Here is a 20,181-nt window from a genome sequence, read left to right as displayed (position 1 = left end):
TGTGATTTTGGGCCTTACAAAAATAAATTGATTTGATTTGATTTGATTAGTCCTGTTCTCAGGTCTCTGCACCTGTGGCTCAGAGAAGAGACTTTAAAGCAGCTCTGCTTGTGTACAAGTCTCTCCATGGCCTAGCACCAAAGTACGTCTTGGATATGTTAGTGCCAAATGAACCATCTCGGACTCTGAGGACCTCAGGGACCGGCCTCCTGCTGGTGCCAGAGTCAGGACTAAACATGGGGAATCTGCGTTTCAGTTTTATGCAGCTAAAATCTGGAACAGTCTTCCTGAAGATGTGAGACAGGCTTCTACTCTGACAATGTTCAAATCTAAGCTAAAAACAGTTTTGTTTAGCTGCGCATATGACTGAAAGGATTTTTTCTTTGCACTCATCTCTTTTGTTTGTGATTTTATTAGTTTAGAAAATCAGTTGGATTGATAATTTTTAATTTAGTTAATTTTATTGTATTTCTGTAATTTCTTTGTGATTTGAATGCATTTTTCCTGCTGTGTGAAGCACTTTGAATTGCCTTGTGTATGAAATGTGCTCTACAAATAAACTTGCCTTGCCTTGCCTTGCCTTGCCTTAAAGTGAACTCAAAGTGAACTCAAAGTCGACTCTTCAGGTCCATCTCCTGTGCTTGTGTGTAGTCTGGACTGATGATCTCATTCAGACACATCAGTCCATCTTCATCAGTACCTGCTGTTGTCATGGCAACCCTCTCCTCTGTTTTTAAAGGCATCCTGATCTCAGACAAGCCGTAGTCAGGCACTGATAACGGCTAATGGACCTTATCAATCATTTGGCTTCATCCTGTCCTCTGACAGCAATGACAGACATTGTATATCTTTTCTACAGATCTAGACACAGTTTGATGCACATTAATCATTCAGTGTGACAGGGCTTATGGTCACATTGTAATATGTCGTGAATACTTAATGAGTGTGTATGTATTCCTCATGTGTCCCTGATACCAGACGAGAAATGTCAATGAAAGTGATGTGGACTCCCCATGGGTTCTGAAGAAGAAACGTGTTGCTGCACTTGATACAGTAAGATTTTTCTCTTTATTAGTTTAGGCTCAATATATATCGTACCATCCTCATATGCATACAGCTTGAATAATATGGATTATACTTGATACAGTTTATGAATTCCTGTAAGCACACTGCATCCGGAATGTATTCACAGCGCTTCACTTTTTCCACATTTTGTCATGTTACAGCCTTATTCCATAAAGTATTCACCTCAAAATTCTACAAACAATACCCCAGAATTCTTTGCAAATGTATTCAAAAAGTACAAATATATTCTCAGTATTTGCCATTACACTAAAAATTGAGCTCAGTAACATCCCTTTTCCACTGATTCTCCTTGAGATCTAAAACTTGATAAGAGTCAAACTGTGGTAAATTCAGTTGACTGGACATGATTTGGACAAGCACACACCTGTCTATATAAGATCCTCCAGTTAACAGTGATGTCAGAGCACAAACCAAGACATGAAGTCCAATTGTCTATAGACCTCTGAGACAAGATTGTATCAAGGCACAGAGCTGAGGACGGGACGGAGACATTTCTGCAGCGTTGAGAGTTCCTCTGAGCACAGTGCCCTCCATCATCTCTTCCTAGAGCAGACCGCCTGGCCAAACTAAGCAATCATGGGAGAAGAGCCTTAGTCATAGAGGTGACCACAAAACCTGATAGACACGCTGGAGATCTGTCAGAGTGACCCTGTGGAGAGAGAAGAAACTTTCAGAAGAACAACCGTCTCTGCAGCTCTCCACCAATCAGGCCTGGATGGTGGAGTGGCCAGACGGAAGCCACGCCTCAGTAAAAGGCACATGACCGCCTGCCTGGAGTTTGTAAAAGGCTCCTGGGGTTGTTTTTCAGCGGCAGGAACTGGGAGTCAGGATCAACAGAAAGATGAATTCAGCAGTGTACAGAGACATCCTTGTTGAAAAACTGCTCCAGAGCGTTCTGGCCCTCCAAATTGTGGCAAAGGTTCATCGGCCAACAAGACAACGACCTTAAGCACACAGAATAACAAAGGAGTGGCTACAGGACAACTCTGTGAATGTCCGTGAGTGGCCCATCCAGAGCCCTGATTTGAACCCAACTGACCATGAATCGACGCTCACCAACCATACTTATTCGGGTAGGGATTGGCCAAGAAGAATAGGAGAAACTGCTCATAAATATGTGTAGCAAGCTTGTAGCGTTATACTCAAAAAGACTTGAGGGCAAAGGTGCTTCAACAAAGTATTGAGCAATAGCTGTGAATATATACACAAGTGCTTAAAAAAAGACAAAAAAGAAGAAGAATTCAAACAAAACAACCTTCTTTCTCGTTTTCATTATAGCATAGAATTCTGAGGCAAATAATTAATTTAATCCATTTTGGTATAAGGCTGTAACATGACAAAATGTGGGAAAAGTGACGTGCTGTGAATACTTTCCGGATGCACTGTAGATAACATAACATTATGTTTATGTAGATGCATAAATCACTAATATTGTTTAAATATTGATTTGTTTTTTGTCCCAGTCTAGTGAAATGGAGAAAGGCACTATATCTGATGATGATTTCCAGAACGACTCAGTCTTCACAAAAATCCACCAACCAGAACTGAACAGGAAACGACCAAAGCAGAGTAAAGACCAGGTATTTGCCTGTGTGGCTACATGAACCTATAACGAGAACCATTAAATATACCTCCACAGCTGTGTTATGCAGTAAATATACAAAACTGTTTACAAAAAAATAGTTTACAAAAATACAGAGCTTCACAAAGAACCTTGCTATTTTTTTATATACCAAATGGTTCCGAAACAGTTTCAGTTCTAATTGGGGTTCATTTTAGTTAAAGATTTTCGTAAGAAGAAGTCCTATTGATTATACGGTTTTCAAAATTGCTTAGCCCCACGACACTAAACAGCACTAAACTTACATCATTGCCCTTTCCCCGCCACATTTTGTTCCCTTCCCTTATCTCTGTTTACATTAAAATCCCAGAAATGCCAGTTCTCTAAATGCCACTCGTCAGATTAGCATGCCACCTTCAGCACGTATCAGACCTGACATTTTCCCTGGCGTCCCTCTTCTGTCAGCGCCCGTCCCGCCGCAGAGCCCACCACTTCCTGGACGACGAGGCCGAGCTGTCTGATGACGAGGAGGAGGGTGTGTCCAGCGACGAAGAGGACGGAGAGGAGCAGAACCAGTCGCTAGAGGGTTTCGTGGTGGGCAACTCGCACTTCTCCCAGGGCCTCAATGGTACAGCAGGAACAGAATGCTGGCAATCTGCTGCATCGTTTGATAATGCAAACTCTTTTTTTTCTTCTTAGATTCAGAGATGCACGGGGTTTATCTCAAATCAGTCCGGAGTCCTGCTGTGCTCGGCAAGTTCAAAATGTCGTTTAAGAATAAACATAACATGGACATATTCTCTCAGGTACTTCACTTTCAGTTACTTTACGAAAATGTTTTATTCATAATGTTTTCAGACATACATTTCTTGAAGTTATGACTGAAAATAGACTGAAATAACCTGATAACTTCTAAAGCCCATATAACATGTAGTAACCATGTTGAATTTAACTGTTCCTTCAAAGCCTGCATTTGATCTCAGAATATTTAATATTGTTGATTCAAACCTGGGATTTTCTTGTTCAATGACTATTACTTTAACACGATTGTTGAGAAGTTACTAAATACATGTAAAAAAAACACACATTTATTACTTTTTGTCTTTCATTTGGTGAAATCAACCAGAAATGAACACACTCTCATAAATACTGCATTTTGTTAGTACTGACCTCTTGTGGTTGGTATTATTTAATCATGCACGCACGCACACAGATAACTGATTGCTTTGTTTTGAAAAATTGTCTTCTAATTTAATGTTAATGACTGGTGCTTTGTTCTTAATACTGGACACAGACAGGCCAATTGTAGGGCACTAAATCACCACTACTTCAGTTGTGTAAAATGATAAAGAAAACATTGATTTCCTTTTCTTAATCCTACCCTTTTCCAAGGGGCAAAGGGCATTAGATACATCCAATATTTAAGATTTTCTGATATGGCTGCACAATCAATTGTATTTTAATCAAAATGAGATTATATTGTTTCAAATTGTCATAGCTCAGTTTTTGTTTTACTGAGAAGTCTACTGGCAATCCTGCTGTAAAAGGATGTGTTAGGAGCAGAGTTCAGACTTTGGAGGAATAAATTTGATATCAATTTGCATTAAATCTTCAGGGTAAACTTAACCAAATATTTAATTTCTGAAATTAATATTGAAAGTTGCTTTTAATTGTTTGTTGACTCATTGATTCATCATCGACCAATTCATCAGTTTACAAAAAAGCCACCATATGCCCCAGCCTTATTTTCCCCAAATCCCTAAGTGTATGTGTAAGGTCACATTAAACCAAATAAAATATGATAGTGCTAGTATAAGAATGACGTTATGGTACTATGAGATTGTTTTATTATGAGAATAAGGTTTAGTTAAGGCAAATATGCAATTTTCCATACGTGTACAATATTTGAACATGAAAAATAACTGCAAAGGTCTCCAAAAGTTGATAGTAATGGTACAATAAATTATAATCTGTCCACTTTTAAACTTATAAATGACTTGCAGGTCCCTGAGATGGATGAGACATATGCTGAGGACAGTTTTGTGGTGGGCAGTGATGAAGAGGAGCAGAGTGAAGAAGACAACAGTGGAGAGGAGGAAGAGGTGGGCCCCCTGCTCCCTGAGGAGTCTTACGTGGACGGCAGGAGACAGTACGACACCAGGAGAAGAGTGTTTATCCACCAGGCCAGAGCTAAGGGCCAAACGCACGTACCGCCTGTGAACAGAGGGGCCACTAAAGCCAAACGCGCCCGGGTCATACGCATACAGGACTCCAGCGATGAGGAGACGGAAAACCCTGCTGCAAAAACAGATGAGAGGTCAAGTTCAGCTCCTGGGAACAGATTTGAGCATCAGAAAGGACAGTCCTCCTCGTCATCGTTCACATCCAAGGTGTCGAGGGCTCAGCGGGCTTTACTCACAAATGAACAACCCAGTGAGAGGTGAATAAATACTGTAATCGTGTTACTCTTAAGCACAAGTACTTAAAGAATGATTTGTTTGTAATTCAAGTAAGTAAAAGAATCACCTACATGTAATGTACTGTGATGTAAAAGCATTCTCCTTTTGTCCTCTAGGTGTCGCAAGAGAATAGAAAATGAACATCTCCTGTCTGATGAGCTGGACTTTGTGGAGTCAGAATCTCTTTTATCTGCCAATGTTTCTGCTCAGGTAAAGTTTAGTAGTATAAAAGGCAACTGTCTTGTAGTCTTTTTCACTTTTCTGACGTGTTAATGAGAATAACAAAACTTGCAATATAAGTGACAATAAGAAACATTTATGAGCAGTATTTTTAATAAGGTCACTGGTGTTCTGTTGGTTAGGTGTCGGATTGAACAGCCAACCCATGGGTTTGTGGGCAAATGCCACTGCCGTCCATATTCTCACGTCATGCATTTACTTGACTGGATTACACATCTGATATATACAAATACGTACATTTTCTGCCCATAAAGTTTATTCTGAAAACAATACTTTTGCTGTTTTATCAATTCAGGCTTGTAAGATATCCATTGGTGGTCCAACCTGTTTCCCTTTTCCGTGTGAAAAAGCCGTTCTAAAGCTGTGCAAGTGGCAAAAAAACGTGCTTGTGAATACTAGTGATGTGTTAAAAGGGTTGGAGAAAGCTTGGAATCTTGATTCCATTACCTACTGCTTCCTGCTTTGAATATCATGTTTTTTCCCCCCAGTGTGTTGCGTCAACCTCAGCCTCCCCTCACACCTCCGCGGTGGGCCCAGTGTGCCTCCTGGTGGACAGCCGGTGCCTGACAGGAGCTGTGGAGCTTGTGACCTGTCTGCGCCAGCGTCACTCGGCCTCGGTCCATGTGTGCTCCCTGGACAGTAGCTACATCATCGTGAGCGCCCGCATGGCTGTGGAGAGACACAACCAATCAGAGCTCGCCTCTGCTCAGAACAGGAAGAGATTGGTGGACAGAGTGAACGGACTGCAGTTGCTTTTCGAGAGGGTGTGCTTGATTGTAGAGAAAGACCGCCTCAAGCCAGGTTGGTTTTTCTCAACACACAAAATTTAAAGCTGGGATACCAGACCCATTTTTTATAATTGAATTCATTTTCGTTTCCCCCAAAAAAGTATATTGTACAAGCAGCATTTGGTGACAAAATGAGACCACTGCATGCTGTCAGCATGCTGTGAGTAAGAGCCGGAAGCAGCGCTCTGATTGGCTGTCCTTTGCTGTCTGAAAAAGCTGTTCTGAAACCAGCATGTGAATATAAACCATGTGCAAAGAGGTTTATGAGAGAAATATAAAAAGCCTGATAATACATCCTATTTTCATAGTTGCCTTAGTTTTAATAGTTGGCTCAAATTAAACTAAAATTTAATTCACACATAGACAAATGTGTAGAATGAACACACTAATCGAGAAATATTATATAAAGTCTGAGAAGAAGTCCACATTGACAAATAATGTGGAACAGTGGGATGGGATTGAGATGGCAAACAGACACATTTTATTGCACAAAGTGAATATAAGGTGTCATTAGGGCCACAATTCAAAGTGACGCTAGATTAGCATGTAGCATGTAGCAGTGTGTGATAAACCACACAATCCCTTCACCACAGATGTGCTCGTCTTTGTAGGTGACACAGCTCGCCCTTTCCAGAGAACGCGCTACTACGACAGTACTCTGGTCGCTCTAGTTCGCTCAGGACTGAGGCTGCTCTGGTCCAACGGCCCCGAGGACAGCGCCGCCCTGCTGGTGGAGCTGGCCCGACTGGAGCAGAGGAAGTCTCATGGAATCTCCGTTCCCCTGGAAGTGAAGGATGCGCACCGGCAACAGGCTCTGCAGATGTATCTCAACTTGCCCTCGGTCAACTATGCGCACGCTCTTCACTTGTGCCACAACTTCAGGACCATCAGTCAGCTCATGAACAGGTTATGATCCAATTTAACATTTCAAACGCATGTGACTAGAGGTTTTCATGTTTTGTTCATTTGGTGGGATAATAGGACTTTATTTTACTAATATTTATCAAAGTATAACACTATTGACAAAGAGAAAGTGTTAACAGTCACCTCCAGAGTCTCGCTGTAAAACCTACAAATCAAGTTAGAAATCTGGGGGTAATAATGGACTCAGACTTGAACTTTAATAGCCACATCAAATCAATAACATCAGCAGCTTTTTACCATCTAAAAAACATTGCCAAAATCAAAAATAGTGTCTAAACCAGACTTGACGAGACTTATCCACGCGTTTGTCTCCAGTAGATTAGACTACTGTAACGGCCTGCTCACTGGCCTCTCCAAACGAGTTGTAAAACAGCTGCAGTACATCCAGAACGCTGCTGCTCGGGTCCTGACTAGAACCAGGAAGTACCATCACATTAGTCCTGTTCTCAGGTCTCTGCACCTGTGGCTCAGAGAATAGACTTTAAAGCAGCTCTGCTTGTGTACAAGTCTCTCCATGGCCTAGCACCAAAGTACATCTCAGACATGTTAGTGCCATATGAACCATCTCGGACTCTGAGGACCTCAGGGACCGGCCTCTTGCTGGTGCCCAGAGTCAGGACAAAACATGGGGAATCTGCGTTTCAGTTTTATGCAGCTAAAATCTGGAACAGTCTTCCTGAAGATGTGAGACAGGCTTCTACTCTGACAATGTTCAAATCTAAGCTAAAAACAGTTTTGTTTAGCTGTGCATATGACTGAAAGGATTTTTTCTTTGCACTCTTCCTTTGTGATTTAATGCATTTTTCCTGTTGTGTGAAGCACTTTGAATTGCCTTGAGTATGAAATGTGCTCTACAAATAAAGTACCCTTAAGTAATCTATACACAATATTCCATCTAAAATGCAGGAACAATAATTTAACTAATGATGTTGAATAACTAGTGTAAATCAGATGAGTAACAGTCAAACTGGGTAAAGTTTTTTGCAAATATAATCATGTGTAGACTTAAGTATATAAAGATTAGCATGACTAGCATATTGATTCTGTTCTTCTCACCCTTCAGCTCCATAGAAGTCATCCAAAAGGGAGGCTGCATGAGTCGCTCCAGGGCGGAGGAGATCTACAGGTTTCTGCGATATTCTTGTGATTCTTTTCTCATGAACACGTCAATAAAAACACAAGCTGTTTAGTTAAGACTAAATGCAAGCCAAGCCAAAGGAATGTGCAATATACAAACTAATGATACAGTGCTGCATTTTGGTTTACATTTACAAATAGTGTAATTGACTATGGATTTATTTTGGATAAAGTCAATTCTCAAATATTAACTTAAAAGCTGGAGAGTATATTGGGAGTTTGCACTATTTATTTAAAGTGTTTTTCACATACAGTAGATCAATTGTATATGTATCAATACATGGGCAAAAAAGTTTGTCGTGAACAGAAAAGTAACCACCTTTTATAACAGATAATTATTTTTGTTTAAGAACTTAGTATTTTGAACACAACCACCTTGATTTGTATATATAATGTATCTTTTGTAATAAAAAGCAGTATGTTGAGACGCACTGAACTTATTTGTAATTTGCAGGAGTAACCACTAGGGGTCAGTATTGGATCTCAGGCTATATTCACAGGCGTCATTAGTGGGGAAATTGCACAATGTAACTCACAAATCTCCTTAAACTACTTGAAATAACCTTTTAAATGTACAAACTGCAAAATAAAACAATACTTTTCCAATTAGAGTTGTGCTCATTGCTTTGTGTTGGCAGAAAAAAGGATCAATGAAACAAATGTACAAAAGTAAAACATGGGATTTTTAGTTGATGGGACTTGACAGTATTTAAATTTGCTTTTGGAAGATCAAAGCTGCAATAACCCGGCAACCATCAAAAAGCAAGAGCATGGCAGCAGCAGGTTCATAGACAGACAGATGCTTTATTAAATATCACCTCTACTACAGTCACCTCTTGAGGATGTGTGTGACCTGCAGAAGAGAAGCAGCATAGTTCTCAGGACTCAGTGCTGTGCGCAGTGTCATTGACTCAGTTTAGACAAAAAGCCTCACGTTTGAGAGAATCACAGCAAACGGAAATAAAAAATAAATACAAAACCTCGGGACACTTGCTAAAAAGGATTAGCGACAAGACAAATTACTGTAGACTGCTACAATAAATATGCATTTCAAAGATCAGATCATTGACACGATTGTCTTGTCAATATTGAACCACTGATTTGTTTAACCATTAAAAACCAAGCATACCAATATAGTTAAACAGCTGCTATAATTGTATATAAAAAAGGTAGTACAGTAGTATGCAAACCTATGCAATTGTAACTAGAGGGTCACACAGCTCCAAAGACCACCACTGGCTGTAAGAGACTGAGGGGCTCTGATACTCTTCAGAATGGACCTAATTGACCTAAAGGTTTTACACTTTACTTTATGCAACAAACCATTGCAACACTACAAGAAAAACATGAAATCACCATTTATACAAAACTTGCTTAAGAAAAGACAATATTTACATATATGCTGTATAGTCTTATTAAAATATAGTATTACTTAAAAAAGCTAAGATCACTGAATGGCCAGACCCAGAGTTTTAGTACATTCACATACTGCTGGGCTGGGTCTGAGGCTGCAGTGACTGCAGTGGGACACTAGGGGCCTCGCAGTCCTGGACGGGGCACTCCTCTCCCTCTCTCATGTACATGAGAAACAGAGTCACAGTGGCAAAGGTAGTGGCATTGACGGGGAAGGCTCTGAGCAGTGTGGATGTGAGCCCACGAGTGAAAACCCTCCAACCTTCTTTCTTAAGGCTCTGCCTCACGCAGTCCATTATGCCACTGTATTTATGAACCCCGCCCACTCCATCTGCTTGGAGGCGGGACTTGATCACATCCACAGGATAGGTGGAGAGCCAGGAAGCGATTCCAGACATGCCACCAGCGAACAGCAGCTTGGGAATCATGTAGGAGTCTTCAGGCTCACAGCCCAAATGCCGCGTCAGCGCATCATAAGTGAGGAAGTAGACCCCAAAGCCAGGCGTCTCTCTCAGCAGAGTGGTCACCATGCCCCGGTTAATGCCCCGCAGCCCCTCCTTCCTGTAGATCCTCACCAGACAGTCCAGAGAGTTCTTGTACAGCTTCCTCTTGGACTTCTTCTCCCCTGTGCCCTGCATCTGCATGCGGGTCTTAGCCAGTTCCATGGGGCAGCAGATGACGCACTGAATGGTCCCAGCTGAGGCTCCTGCCAGGAATTGGTTCAGAGGAGTGTCCCGGCCCAGCTTTCTCATGGCGTTCCCTTGCACCCCAAACACTATGGCATTGATGAATGTTAGACCCATCAGGGGAGAGCCCAGGCCTTTGTACAGCCCCAGAGTCTGCAACACACAAGACACATCATCATTTGAGTCTTCATCTTGACTCGCTGCGTGTAGTGCAACAGCTTGGAAATGTAGCCGCCAGCTGCTGATACAGAGGCTCGCTCCTGGGAGTTTGTAGTCAGCCACATCTGGGCTTTAAATGATTTGATGCCTAGGATGCAACTAATGATTATTTTTGCTAATTAATTAATCTAGAAATTGTTTTTTTTTATTAATCAATAAGTTGTACAGATTGCAAATGATTAGTACAACATTTTCAGCGGAGAAGCTAAATATTTTCCGGTGTCATTTTGGTGTCATTCTTGCTTTGAGTAATAGAAACCTCAGCACATCTATGTTTTGAAGTCTGGATAATGTCCAGATAACGATTACTAAATTAGTTCGCCATTATCTCATAGTGGTGAATATTCAATCAACTTATTTCAGCTCCATTTTGATGCAAATAGCAGTCTATGACAGCAGCAAAGTGTTAGAGGAGAAATACATTGAGCCTAGCTCACTTACTCAAATAGCAGATGCTTAATTTAGGCCAGGCTGACCTCAACAAAAAGACCCCTCTTAATCACTACAGCCTGCCCATGTCAGGAACTGGTACACTCGGGGGACATGCACGGGGGACCTGCACGGGGGACCTGCACGGGGGACCTGCACACGCTGCATTCACTAAACACCTAGAGTGCAACGTTGTCTGAACACAGAGGACACACGTACACTCATTGCTCAGGTGGAAACTGGAACGATTCATTAGGTTTAATGGGGTTTACTATGTGCAAAACTGTGTTTAAATTAAGTGTTATTTAATGACCTTTGGCTTGTGAAATTGAGTAACAAAACAAAGTATATTGAGTATAGCCAATGTGTAATATATGCGCCTTACCGACTCCTGACGTATAATGGACTGGAAACAGTGGATTGTCCCGCGGTAAAGAGGTTTGTCCACATTCTGAACCTGAAGTCGCACCTGAGAAGCAAAGCAGTGTTACTGAGGGATAAGAGAGATTCAAAAGAACTCATATAGTAAAGCTATGAAGGGTTCTTTGAGGGGAGGGGGGTACATTCAAAAGGGACAACAGTTGTCTGTGTTTAACAGTTCTACAGCAGAGGGGAACAGGGGAGAGAAAGAAGACCTTGACCGTACTTACTAGGGTATATTTCCGTGGAGAGCTCGTTTATGTCTCGCTCTCATCTACAACACAGTGACACTGGCGCTGTTAAAACAGCCTCCCCCAGCCCCACAGCAGTGAGCACACATCCACTCAGGAAGAAATCACATTGAAAGCATTGTACATAACATTCCTTTATCCATCTCTGCAGCCTTCACAAAACACATGATGCAAGCCTAATTTAGTCATTAAATTTTACATTTAATGAAGTCAATTTCAAGTGACCAAACAAGGTGAGCCTCATTTTTACTCAATGTTCAGAAGCACTCTCCAATATTAAACAATATGCATGTAATTCCATGATAAGCATACCTCTATAGCTCTGTTTTCTGATACATTTCAATATCGTTTCACCCCTTCATGTAAACTGACACACAAAGTGTGTGTACCTTATGCTTATGTGGAATCACTCCTAACACAAACACCAGTCAGACCACATATCTAAAGCAAGACTGTGCATCACATGAACAGGACAGAGATCCAACACCCACCTTCACTGTGTCGAACGGATGTCCCACCAAAACACCAGCAGCACCTGTAACAAGACACATGTCAAACAGACAATAAAGCAAAGGGTGTTTTGGATACATAGGGACCACCACACTAATCGTTTTTACACCAGTCAAGTTAGTTTGTCAAGAAAAATAAAAAGTGTAGAGAAATAGCAGAGTTCTGAACAGAATCAAGAGGAGTTCCATCCAAAATGCAGGGATTAAAAATATATTATCAGGTACTAATATTTGCCAAATCTAAACAATTGTGTAATTTATATTAGATGTACAGTATGTTTGCAGGTAACAGTTTTAGAATTTCCTCTACGTTTCACATCTGCTGCTCATATCCAACCAGGAAGTACAATGGTACTACAAAATAGTCAAAGATTATACGCATTTTGCCTATTATTCAAATGTAGTCAAACCTAGTCATATGCACTTTAAGATATAAGTACGGAGAATATATGTCATGATATCAAATGAGTTACGATTAATGTGAGAAAAAACACCACAATTTAACGATTATTCGCGATTATTTAGACTGTGACCAAACAACAATAAAAGCTTTCATTTTCTTCAATTCCCATAGTCTTAACATATTGCAGTTGCAAGTTTATGACCAGCTTTACAAAATAAAACTTTCAGAATGTCAAAATAAAAGTTTAATGTGACAAAAATATCCAGCTAAAGACTTAATTCTGCTTCTAAAATAGTCACGATCATTATTCTTTGGTTCTTAGTATCATACTGAGACCTGAATAATCACGATTATCAAACAAATAATCTTGACTGAGGCACATCCATCTTTACTGTCATTTACGATCAAAAACCCCTAAACATTGATACGATATACAATAAGTCCACGTTTGAGACTGTGCCCTGGGTGAGAGCAGGACTGTGAACTCTCCTTACGCAAACACAAGCACATGTGGCACCTTTCCCACACGATCTGACGTGCGGGATGAACCAGGAGACCCTCTTTGACCCACTTAAACTCTCAGATCATCACCAAACAGACGCACTTTGTCTCAGACAGCGATGCAAAAGCGTGACGTGGATGAACCCGGGGGCCACGCGCGCACCACTCCCCGCACGAGCCCCGCGAACACTCCCGAAACTCACTCCGTTTGACTCCGAAACCTGCGGATCGCGTGTGCGTCTCTGCGGCACGTGGCCCGGTGCGTTTGATGACATCTGCGGGGAGAGAGAGTTCGGAAGGACCTGAAAGTGTTTGCTATGCTAATCCCGGGACGCGCTCACCTCCCACACAGCCCGCGGCGAAGTCCAATGCCATTCCAGTCGCAGCGAAGTCGCACTTGGGAAAAGCGGATCGGATCGCACTTTCACGCAGTCGCGCTTCGTCTTCTGAGAGTCTGATGAGAGCGGATCTTCGGGCTGAATCACTGCGTAAAGTCGGGAGTTTTGCTTTGAGGAAGATCGCCGGGGCGCCGCGTGTCCGCACCACAAGCCGTTTTTCTATTTCTGTAGAGGCGTGAGCGCGGCGCGGGGAAGGAGAGCCAGCGCGTCGGGCCTTTTTAAGAGAGGCCAATGGCGTGAGGAGTAAGAAGACAACTCCCCCCCGGGGCTCAGGACCACCCCGCGCCGCCATTGGCTGCGCCCGGACACACAGCTTTCCTCATCGCCGGCAAAATCAACAGTGCTATCGGCTCCTCATCTGCAGAGTTCAAATCAGACACGCGTCTGCACGAATACACGTTTATGACATGCTGGACACGTTTTAAACATGGTTCCCTCGTGATTAGTTTAGTCAGAGTTGTCATTTGGTCTGTGTTCGAGGCTGTGGAAATGTTCGTTTTCACCTATCGCCTTTTTCCCCTTTCCACCCAATGCATTTTAATCCATTTGTGTTTTTATAGTGATGCATTTTAAGACACAATTTCATACCATCAAACCTGTGATGTGTAGTAGTGTGCTCAAACTACCTGACTTTTAATTCCTTGGGCAGAATAGAAAGTGTTTGAGTATGTGAGTGGGAGACTGAGCTGAAGCCAAAAGCCATGGTGGGAAAAAGTAAACAATAAGATGTGTGTCATGATAAATGTCCAATGCCCCAAATTGTGCAGACATGTGTTTCTAAAAAGCCCATTAACTGTTTGATGAGGGAGAACTCAATCTCGCTTGCAGCAGAAGGCAAATTTGTTCAGGGTTAAGGACTTTATGATAAACTGAACCGATGTGTCAATCAGTTTCATAGTAGAACATTAATGCAAGTTAAACAGCTTGGAGCAGTGCAAAACATCTCAGCTTCGTCAGTCACAGAACAACCCAGAATCACTTTGCCATCTTTCCTTTAGCGCTGACTTTATACGCTATAACTATAGACACACAGACTACACCTTCTGGCTCAGAATTACACGCCAAGAGACACACATTTGATTTGTGACTCACTGGAAAACCCAGTGCAAAGCCACAAACGCCACAAGCACAAATCATTTGACTCCTGTGCACACAGATTTTAATAGCACAAACTGTACACGATAGACCCACGCCAAAGCTTGCACAAACTTCACATAATGGGTAGCAGTTGCAAGTAATCATAGTCTCTGAGCTAGTTACACATCTCCTGCTTAGTTGTGAACTGTGACACACAAGTCTCGTTCAGGGTGACCTATGACCTATGACATCAAGAAATAAGGCCGTTTGATGCATTACATTTTATGAAGAAGGGCAATTCCAAGTGCATAATTTACATCCATTGTATTCTTGTCCCTATTTTTAATGTGTCTTCTTGCTTTGATTTAACTCTCCATAACATTGATATTGGCAATATTCAGATTTAAAAATTAAAATGTAAAGGTCTAGGCGTCATGAACTGTTTGACCAGCTCCTCTGTCACTTGTTTACGTCGTTCTTGATGCGTCGCGATCATTGGCTGAAGGGTTTCGACGAGGAGCTTCTTCAGCTCCCCTGTTAGCAAAGCTCCGCTCGTATAGTCCTGCAACGAAGAAGACGGCGCATTTTTAGGTCGGAAATGTGAACAAAAGCGCGTGTCTTTGCGATATAGATAACGTACCTGTCGGATCTTCTCGAGCTGCTCGTCATCCTCCAGGAAGAAGGTGAGGTACATGAAGGAGACGTCCACCTCTGCGTTGCCTCCCAACTGTCGGTGCTCCTCCACTGTGTCTTGGCCTCCAGAAAACGCATGCTTATTTATCTGCGGGTGAATATTTTATACAATTTAGACTGAAAGGTGACAATGATTCTGAGCAAGGATAAGAAGAGTGGGAAGCAGAAAATGCATAAATAAGTTAAATATGCATGAGAGATATAATAAAACACACAATAATACAATAAAATATATGCCAGCAGCTGGTATGGAACAGACAACATTTTATGGAATTTATTTGATTTAATATTTTTGCTGTTACTGGAGAACTGCTTTTTGGAACTACGGTTTCTAAAGGCGTGTAACTCACCAGCGCGTAATTGTTTTTTGTTGCTGTTGAACAAATACTACATGTAAACATTAGGCACGTCAGGATATCGCATTTTGTGAGGAGAAACATCCAGATTTTATGATCATTCACAATTATTGACAAGACACCAGCTTTATGACAATTCTGAATGATAAAGTTGGGACATAAACCTACATAAAAACAGCTTCAGGTTTAGGATGAAATACATTTTAGATCTAGATATTCTTAGTTAACTCAAAAGAGCTTACTTTCTGCATGTCTGAATTTCCACAATATCATCTTAAATGCAACGGCCTTTTTATGTATATTATGGAACCACAATGCACCTTGTTCTTGATCTGTTTGGGCGTGTCCGTGAGGAAGATCGAGGAGTTGGCGTCGCTCGCGCTCATTTTGGTCTGTGCTCCCTGTAGAGCCGGGAAGAACGTGGAGTGGAGCAGGGCCGGTTTGGGATAGCCGATCCTCGGAGCCACGTCTCTGGTCATTCTGAAGTACGGGTCCTGGAGGAACACGGCCATATAAAGACATTATTATTAGAAGTCAAGAAATGGCAGTATGTTATTGTTTTACCTGGTCAATGGCACAAGGGATAAGACACTGGATATCTTTTCTGTCCCCAAAGATGTGTGGGAAAGAGTTACTGAAGGAGGGAGCGGCCTGGATGGCAGGGAAACTGATCTTTCCTGTTCATCAACACAACAGAATACAACGAATGCATACATAAACAGTAATTGAAATATTTGCACATGGATAGCAGTGTGGGTAATACATTGAAATACTGAGAATACTGTGTATGTTGTTTTATTTCAAACTGCTGCAGAAAGAGCTCATTAAAATAAAAATGCCACAAACAAACTAGGGTCTAAAGTGATATTTCTGCAAATGTACGACTCCTTCCATTTTTGTCTAATAGTTAAACATCAGTGAATATTTTGAAAGACACATTTCTGTTGAGTGGCTAAAATATCTTATCGGGATACGTCAACAAATATTGAGATTTATACTGTGAAAAGTTACCAATGCAGTCGCTGTCAGTGAAGCCGAAGATGCCTTTGACTTGGTTGAATGTCACGTGCTTCTGTATCTTAACCACATTCCTGTAGAACTGAGGAGAAGAGCTGGAGAGAGACAACGCAACAATAAGACAGCCAGCCAGTTTGAAAAGAGAATTGCACGTATCTAATTTACCCCATGTAGTCAAGGTCGGAGAAGATAAAGGTTTTGTTGACATCGAAGCCGCACGCGATGATGTCCTTGGCGTTCTCCACGGCGAAGCGGTGGCACTCGTCCACGCTCAGGTCCTTCCACAGGTACTTCTCGTCATCGGTGAGCTGGACCACCAGAGGAATGTCGAACACGTCCTGCAGCCACCTGACACAGAGGAACACCAAGTCAGCACAGCGTATCTAGGCTTAGGGTAGTTACAAAATAATAATAATAAACAATGCACAGTTACTCATCAATACTAAAATGAATGTTGGCACAAGATATTCACTTGAGCAGGAAGTGATACAGAAAAAAGTACAAAAAAACTCAACAAATTCCGAACTTTCCTAAATACTTAAAAGGTGGAATGGACGATTTTTTCCAGCAAATTTTTTATCATATTTCCTCGTGACGTGGATAAATCATTTGTCCTGCCACGTATCAATCATAAAACGCACCTACCGCTCACCTGCAGCCGCGTGCGGTTCGTCCCCACATTTCTGCGTGCCTAAGCGCATGGATCCATCATAATATAGTTCCCTCGGTGTACGGGGCAAAATGAAGACGGAGAAAGACAGTTTGAGCTGACGCAGAAGTGGACAGAAATCTACGGGAGACGAGAGATGCGATGCGCTCCGTTGCGCTAATAAACAAACGCACGTGTGTGTTGTATCAGTCCGCACGGGGGAGTGCGCATGCGCACTTCCACCTTCTCAAATCGCCGAAAAATCGTCCATTGCGCCTTTAAAGAATGAGCTATATCATAAATCAATAATTATAATGTTAGCTAATATCCTTGCCTTTATTGATCAATAGCCGTTTCATTGTTTGATTTTCTAACTTTCCGTTAAATTTGAAAATGTTGTAAAGTCCTGCAAGGCGATTGCGTTGGGATTTTGGGACCTGCAAAAATAAACTCAACCGACTCTACTGCTATAAAACATATAATGATATCATTGAAACAACCATTATTTTGAGAAAAAAATTGTACGTATACAGCATTTTCCTCAGTGACAGAATCAGCATTGTGTGGGTTTTTATTTCATCCAGACTTGGGCAGTGGAGGACTTACTTGGTGAAGATGAATGGGATGAGGTGACCCATGTGCATGGCCTCTGATGATGGACCTCTGCCGGTGTACAGGTAGAAGCTTTTGTGCTTCTCATATGAGTCTAATACTTGGTGCATATCTCTGTGAAAATATTGGTTAACAGCGTTGAGAATACAGAGTAATACAGATGTGTTGCTCATTATTCCTTATATATAATGGACATAGATTTCTGTAGCAGTTTCTGAGAATTTAAGGACAGATTTATGCATTTAAAGGAAAAATAATGAGCATTTAACCATCATTTAACTGTACCAAAGTTGTATTTAGATTGATTTATGCATGTTTGAGTTATCCTGTATTGTCCTGCAAAAATTCCTGTTTTCACCTACCCCCTATACCCGCCCACATCCCTGAAATTAAATGTGATTATTTGAAAAAAATAAGACTAGTGACACAACTTCAGGTGGAAGAGAGAAGAGTGACACAAATAACTTAATAAAGATCCCTTTTTCAACGTGCGTAACTCAAGTACACGTCTAGATTGATCCCGAAAATACCGATACTGATGCAGACCAAATGTTGTGCGTATACTGACCTGTGTGAGAAAAATATTCCTCTTCTTAAAAAGCGGTGAGGCTTCTGTCCCGATACTTTCTCTATTCTGTCCACCAGCTCCTTGTCAATTTTGCTGCTTCCAAACCTCACTGATAAAAATAAATAATTCAACCACAGTCACATGTTAAAGAGAAAGCGCTTTGGTTGTGGGATACATACATATAAGTTTGTCATAGTCCACTCCTTTGGCATTGTTGGTGGTGACACTCCATGGGTTGACTTCATCTTCATTAGTGGCGCCCTCTGCTGCTGGAGCGTTGTCAGGCACAGTGAGGTTTTCAGGGGGAGGACATCCAGCTTTGTAATCCTGACCTGTCGCCTGTTTGTACTCTAGTTTGAGCTTCAGCAGTAACTGGACTGCAGACTCGATTTCCCCCTGTGGGAGGTAAAGGGAATGTCGCACAATGCTGTAGAGATTTGATTCAAAAACAAAAATACACCACACAAAAGATGGAAATTTCATTTGAAGGAGTTCTAATTGATTAATAACAAGAAGTTTATAAATCAGGACCTGTCAAAAATATTTACTTAATAGTGAGTAGTGATTCTTTAAATACATTGAGATCATTTAAATACATTTTTAACTAAACATCGGTTGAACTATTGTGTCTGAAGGCTCCTAGATAAAAGGCTATTAATGAATAAAGTGTATTATTGATGAAAATCTTAAATCATTTATTCTTTTTTGATATTTCTGAGTTCATAATGCCAGTTTGTTATAAAAAAAAAAAGGGTCTTCTGCATGTGGGTCAGTCTGAATAGTCCAGAGTAAGATCTCTCCTTCACTGTGGATGTCCAAGGTTTTTACTTTTTCCAGTTCTTTTTTCCTTGCCGAGAAGGAAGGTCTAAGACAGGAGATGCATTGTTTTAATTGTTGATTGTTTCATTGTCTGATTCTCTAACCTTCTGTTGATTAAATCAACTATTCTGCTGTTGTGATTTTGGGCTTTAACATGAATGATTATTTTAGTTAACTAGTCACTAGTCGAATAATAATTACAGCTCTAAAAAAGACACAGTACAAACATTGAAAAACAAAGACAAACGCAGAATAACATGAGTGATAATAACTACCCAATTTAGCAAAAAGACTTAAATGTTTCTTGCGTATTTGCCTCACCTTGTCAGCTTTAGCAGTCTTCAGGACTCTGACTTGATCGCCTTGAGCTGTCAGACTCTCATACAGCTGTAGTGGAGTCTGGGCTCCTGCTCCATCACAGTCTGTCATCTTCACACTGTCATCAGTCACAAAAACAATGCAAAAATGTTGGCAGTTATACTAATGAGATTATGTTTGTAACACCAAACCACCCAGCATTAGGAGAGAATAACTCTCAACCACTCAAAGAACTTAAGGGTAGTGGTTAAATAAAGGTTATGTCCAATTATAAGAGCATAAGAGCAAGAGACATCCGCATTAGTGCAGATCAGTCGCTGAGGTAAAGTGATCAAAACACTACGTTACCTCGGCGGGGGTTCATCAGATAAACACGACAATACAAGACATCTAATGCAGACCAATCAAAGCTAACAGACCGTCATAAAGCATATGTAAAATGAGCACATACTGTAAGAAATTGAGGCCCAGCTGTCGGCTCACTGATTCAGCTTGCGTCAGCCCGTGAGGAGAGAGTGTGTGAGGGGTAAATCCTTCCGGAGTGTACACATGATCCCGAACGTTCCGGCAGGATAATTTTTGTGTTTTATATCTTAAAACAAATATTTTTTGCATTGTTGATGTATTCAAATATTCAGTTAACTTGTG

The 20,181-nt window shown here is 41.3% G+C and overlaps 3 protein-coding genes across 3 annotated transcripts in view; 1 reads left to right on the top strand and 2 right to left on the bottom strand.

Annotated features, from left to right (window-relative positions):
- fancm (FA complementation group M) overlaps positions 1 to 8,320 on the top strand; it is a 46,764-nt gene extending 38,444 nt beyond the window's left edge. The window contains exons 16-24 of the mRNA XM_072458395.1: positions 979 to 1,053; positions 2,550 to 2,666; positions 3,113 to 3,275; positions 3,347 to 3,453; positions 4,651 to 5,087; positions 5,223 to 5,316; positions 5,835 to 6,147; positions 6,746 to 7,040; positions 8,122 to 8,320. Of these exons, the coding sequence (XP_072314496.1) occupies positions 979 to 1,053; positions 2,550 to 2,666; positions 3,113 to 3,275; positions 3,347 to 3,453; positions 4,651 to 5,087; positions 5,223 to 5,316; positions 5,835 to 6,147; positions 6,746 to 7,040; positions 8,122 to 8,248 (1,728 nt within the window). The 3' untranslated portion in view covers positions 8,249 to 8,320. The remainder of the gene's footprint in view (positions 1 to 978; positions 1,054 to 2,549; positions 2,667 to 3,112; positions 3,276 to 3,346; positions 3,454 to 4,650; positions 5,088 to 5,222; positions 5,317 to 5,834; positions 6,148 to 6,745; positions 7,041 to 8,121) is intronic.
- A 654-nt stretch (positions 8,321 to 8,974) lies between these two features.
- On the bottom strand, positions 8,975 to 13,446 carry LOC140371095 (mitochondrial basic amino acids transporter-like). Its single transcript, XM_072458394.1, has 4 exons — positions 13,368 to 13,446; positions 12,105 to 12,148; positions 11,328 to 11,411; positions 8,975 to 10,447 (listed from the first exon to the last, which is right to left on the bottom strand). Exons 1-4 carry the CDS (start codon positions 13,399 to 13,401, stop codon positions 9,677 to 9,679), a joined length of 933 nt encoding a protein of 310 aa, XP_072314495.1. The 5' UTR covers positions 13,402 to 13,446; the 3' UTR covers positions 8,975 to 9,676.
- A 1,365-nt stretch (positions 13,447 to 14,811) lies between these two features.
- On the bottom strand, positions 14,812 to 20,105 carry wars1 (tryptophanyl-tRNA synthetase 1). The gene is made up of 11 exons (XM_072457820.1): positions 19,985 to 20,105; positions 19,537 to 19,651; positions 18,576 to 18,792; positions 18,397 to 18,505; positions 17,823 to 17,942; positions 16,733 to 16,915; positions 16,562 to 16,662; positions 16,115 to 16,227; positions 15,871 to 16,044; positions 15,142 to 15,282; positions 14,812 to 15,063 (listed from the first exon to the last, which is right to left on the bottom strand). Exons 2-11 carry the CDS (start codon positions 19,642 to 19,644, stop codon positions 14,905 to 14,907), a joined length of 1,425 nt encoding a protein of 474 aa, XP_072313921.1. The 5' UTR covers positions 19,645 to 19,651; positions 19,985 to 20,105; the 3' UTR covers positions 14,812 to 14,904.
- Between the last annotated feature and the right edge of the window lie 76 nt (positions 20,106 to 20,181).

Source organism: Eucyclogobius newberryi, unplaced genomic scaffold (assembly GCF_026437365.1).
Source record: "Eucyclogobius newberryi isolate DKJ021-1_F unplaced genomic scaffold, fEucNew1.0.hap1 SCAF_21, whole genome shotgun sequence".
In the NCBI taxonomy this organism is placed as follows: domain Eukaryota; kingdom Metazoa; phylum Chordata; class Actinopteri; order Gobiiformes; family Gobiidae; genus Eucyclogobius; species Eucyclogobius newberryi.
This window is presented reverse-complemented; position numbering and strand designations above follow the sequence as displayed.

Excerpts from the sequence above, each read along its gene's own strand:
- LOC140371095 (XM_072458394.1), bottom strand. The coding sequence starts at position 13,401 with ATGGCATTGGACTTCGCCGCGGGCTGTGTGGGAG. Across the intron at positions 11,412-12,104 it reads ATCCGTTCGACACAGTGAAG|GTGCGACTTCAGGTTCAGAA; the intron begins GTGGGTGTTGGA and ends TTTGCTTCTCAG. Across the intron at positions 10,448-11,327 it reads CCATTATACGTCAGGAGTCG|ACTCTGGGGCTGTACAAAGG; the intron begins GTAAGGCGCATA and ends TGTGTGTTGCAG.
- wars1 (XM_072457820.1), bottom strand. The coding sequence starts at position 19,644 with ATGACAGACTGTGATGGAGCAGGAGCCCAGACTCCACTACAGCTGTAT. Across the intron at positions 16,916-17,822 it reads ATCCCATTCATCTTCACCAA|GTGGCTGCAGGACGTGTTCG; the intron begins GTAAGTCCTCCA and ends CCTCTGTGTCAG. Across the intron at positions 15,064-15,141 it reads AGCTCGAGAAGATCCGACAG|GACTATACGAGCGGAGCTTT; the intron begins GTACGTTATCTA and ends TCTTCGTTGCAG.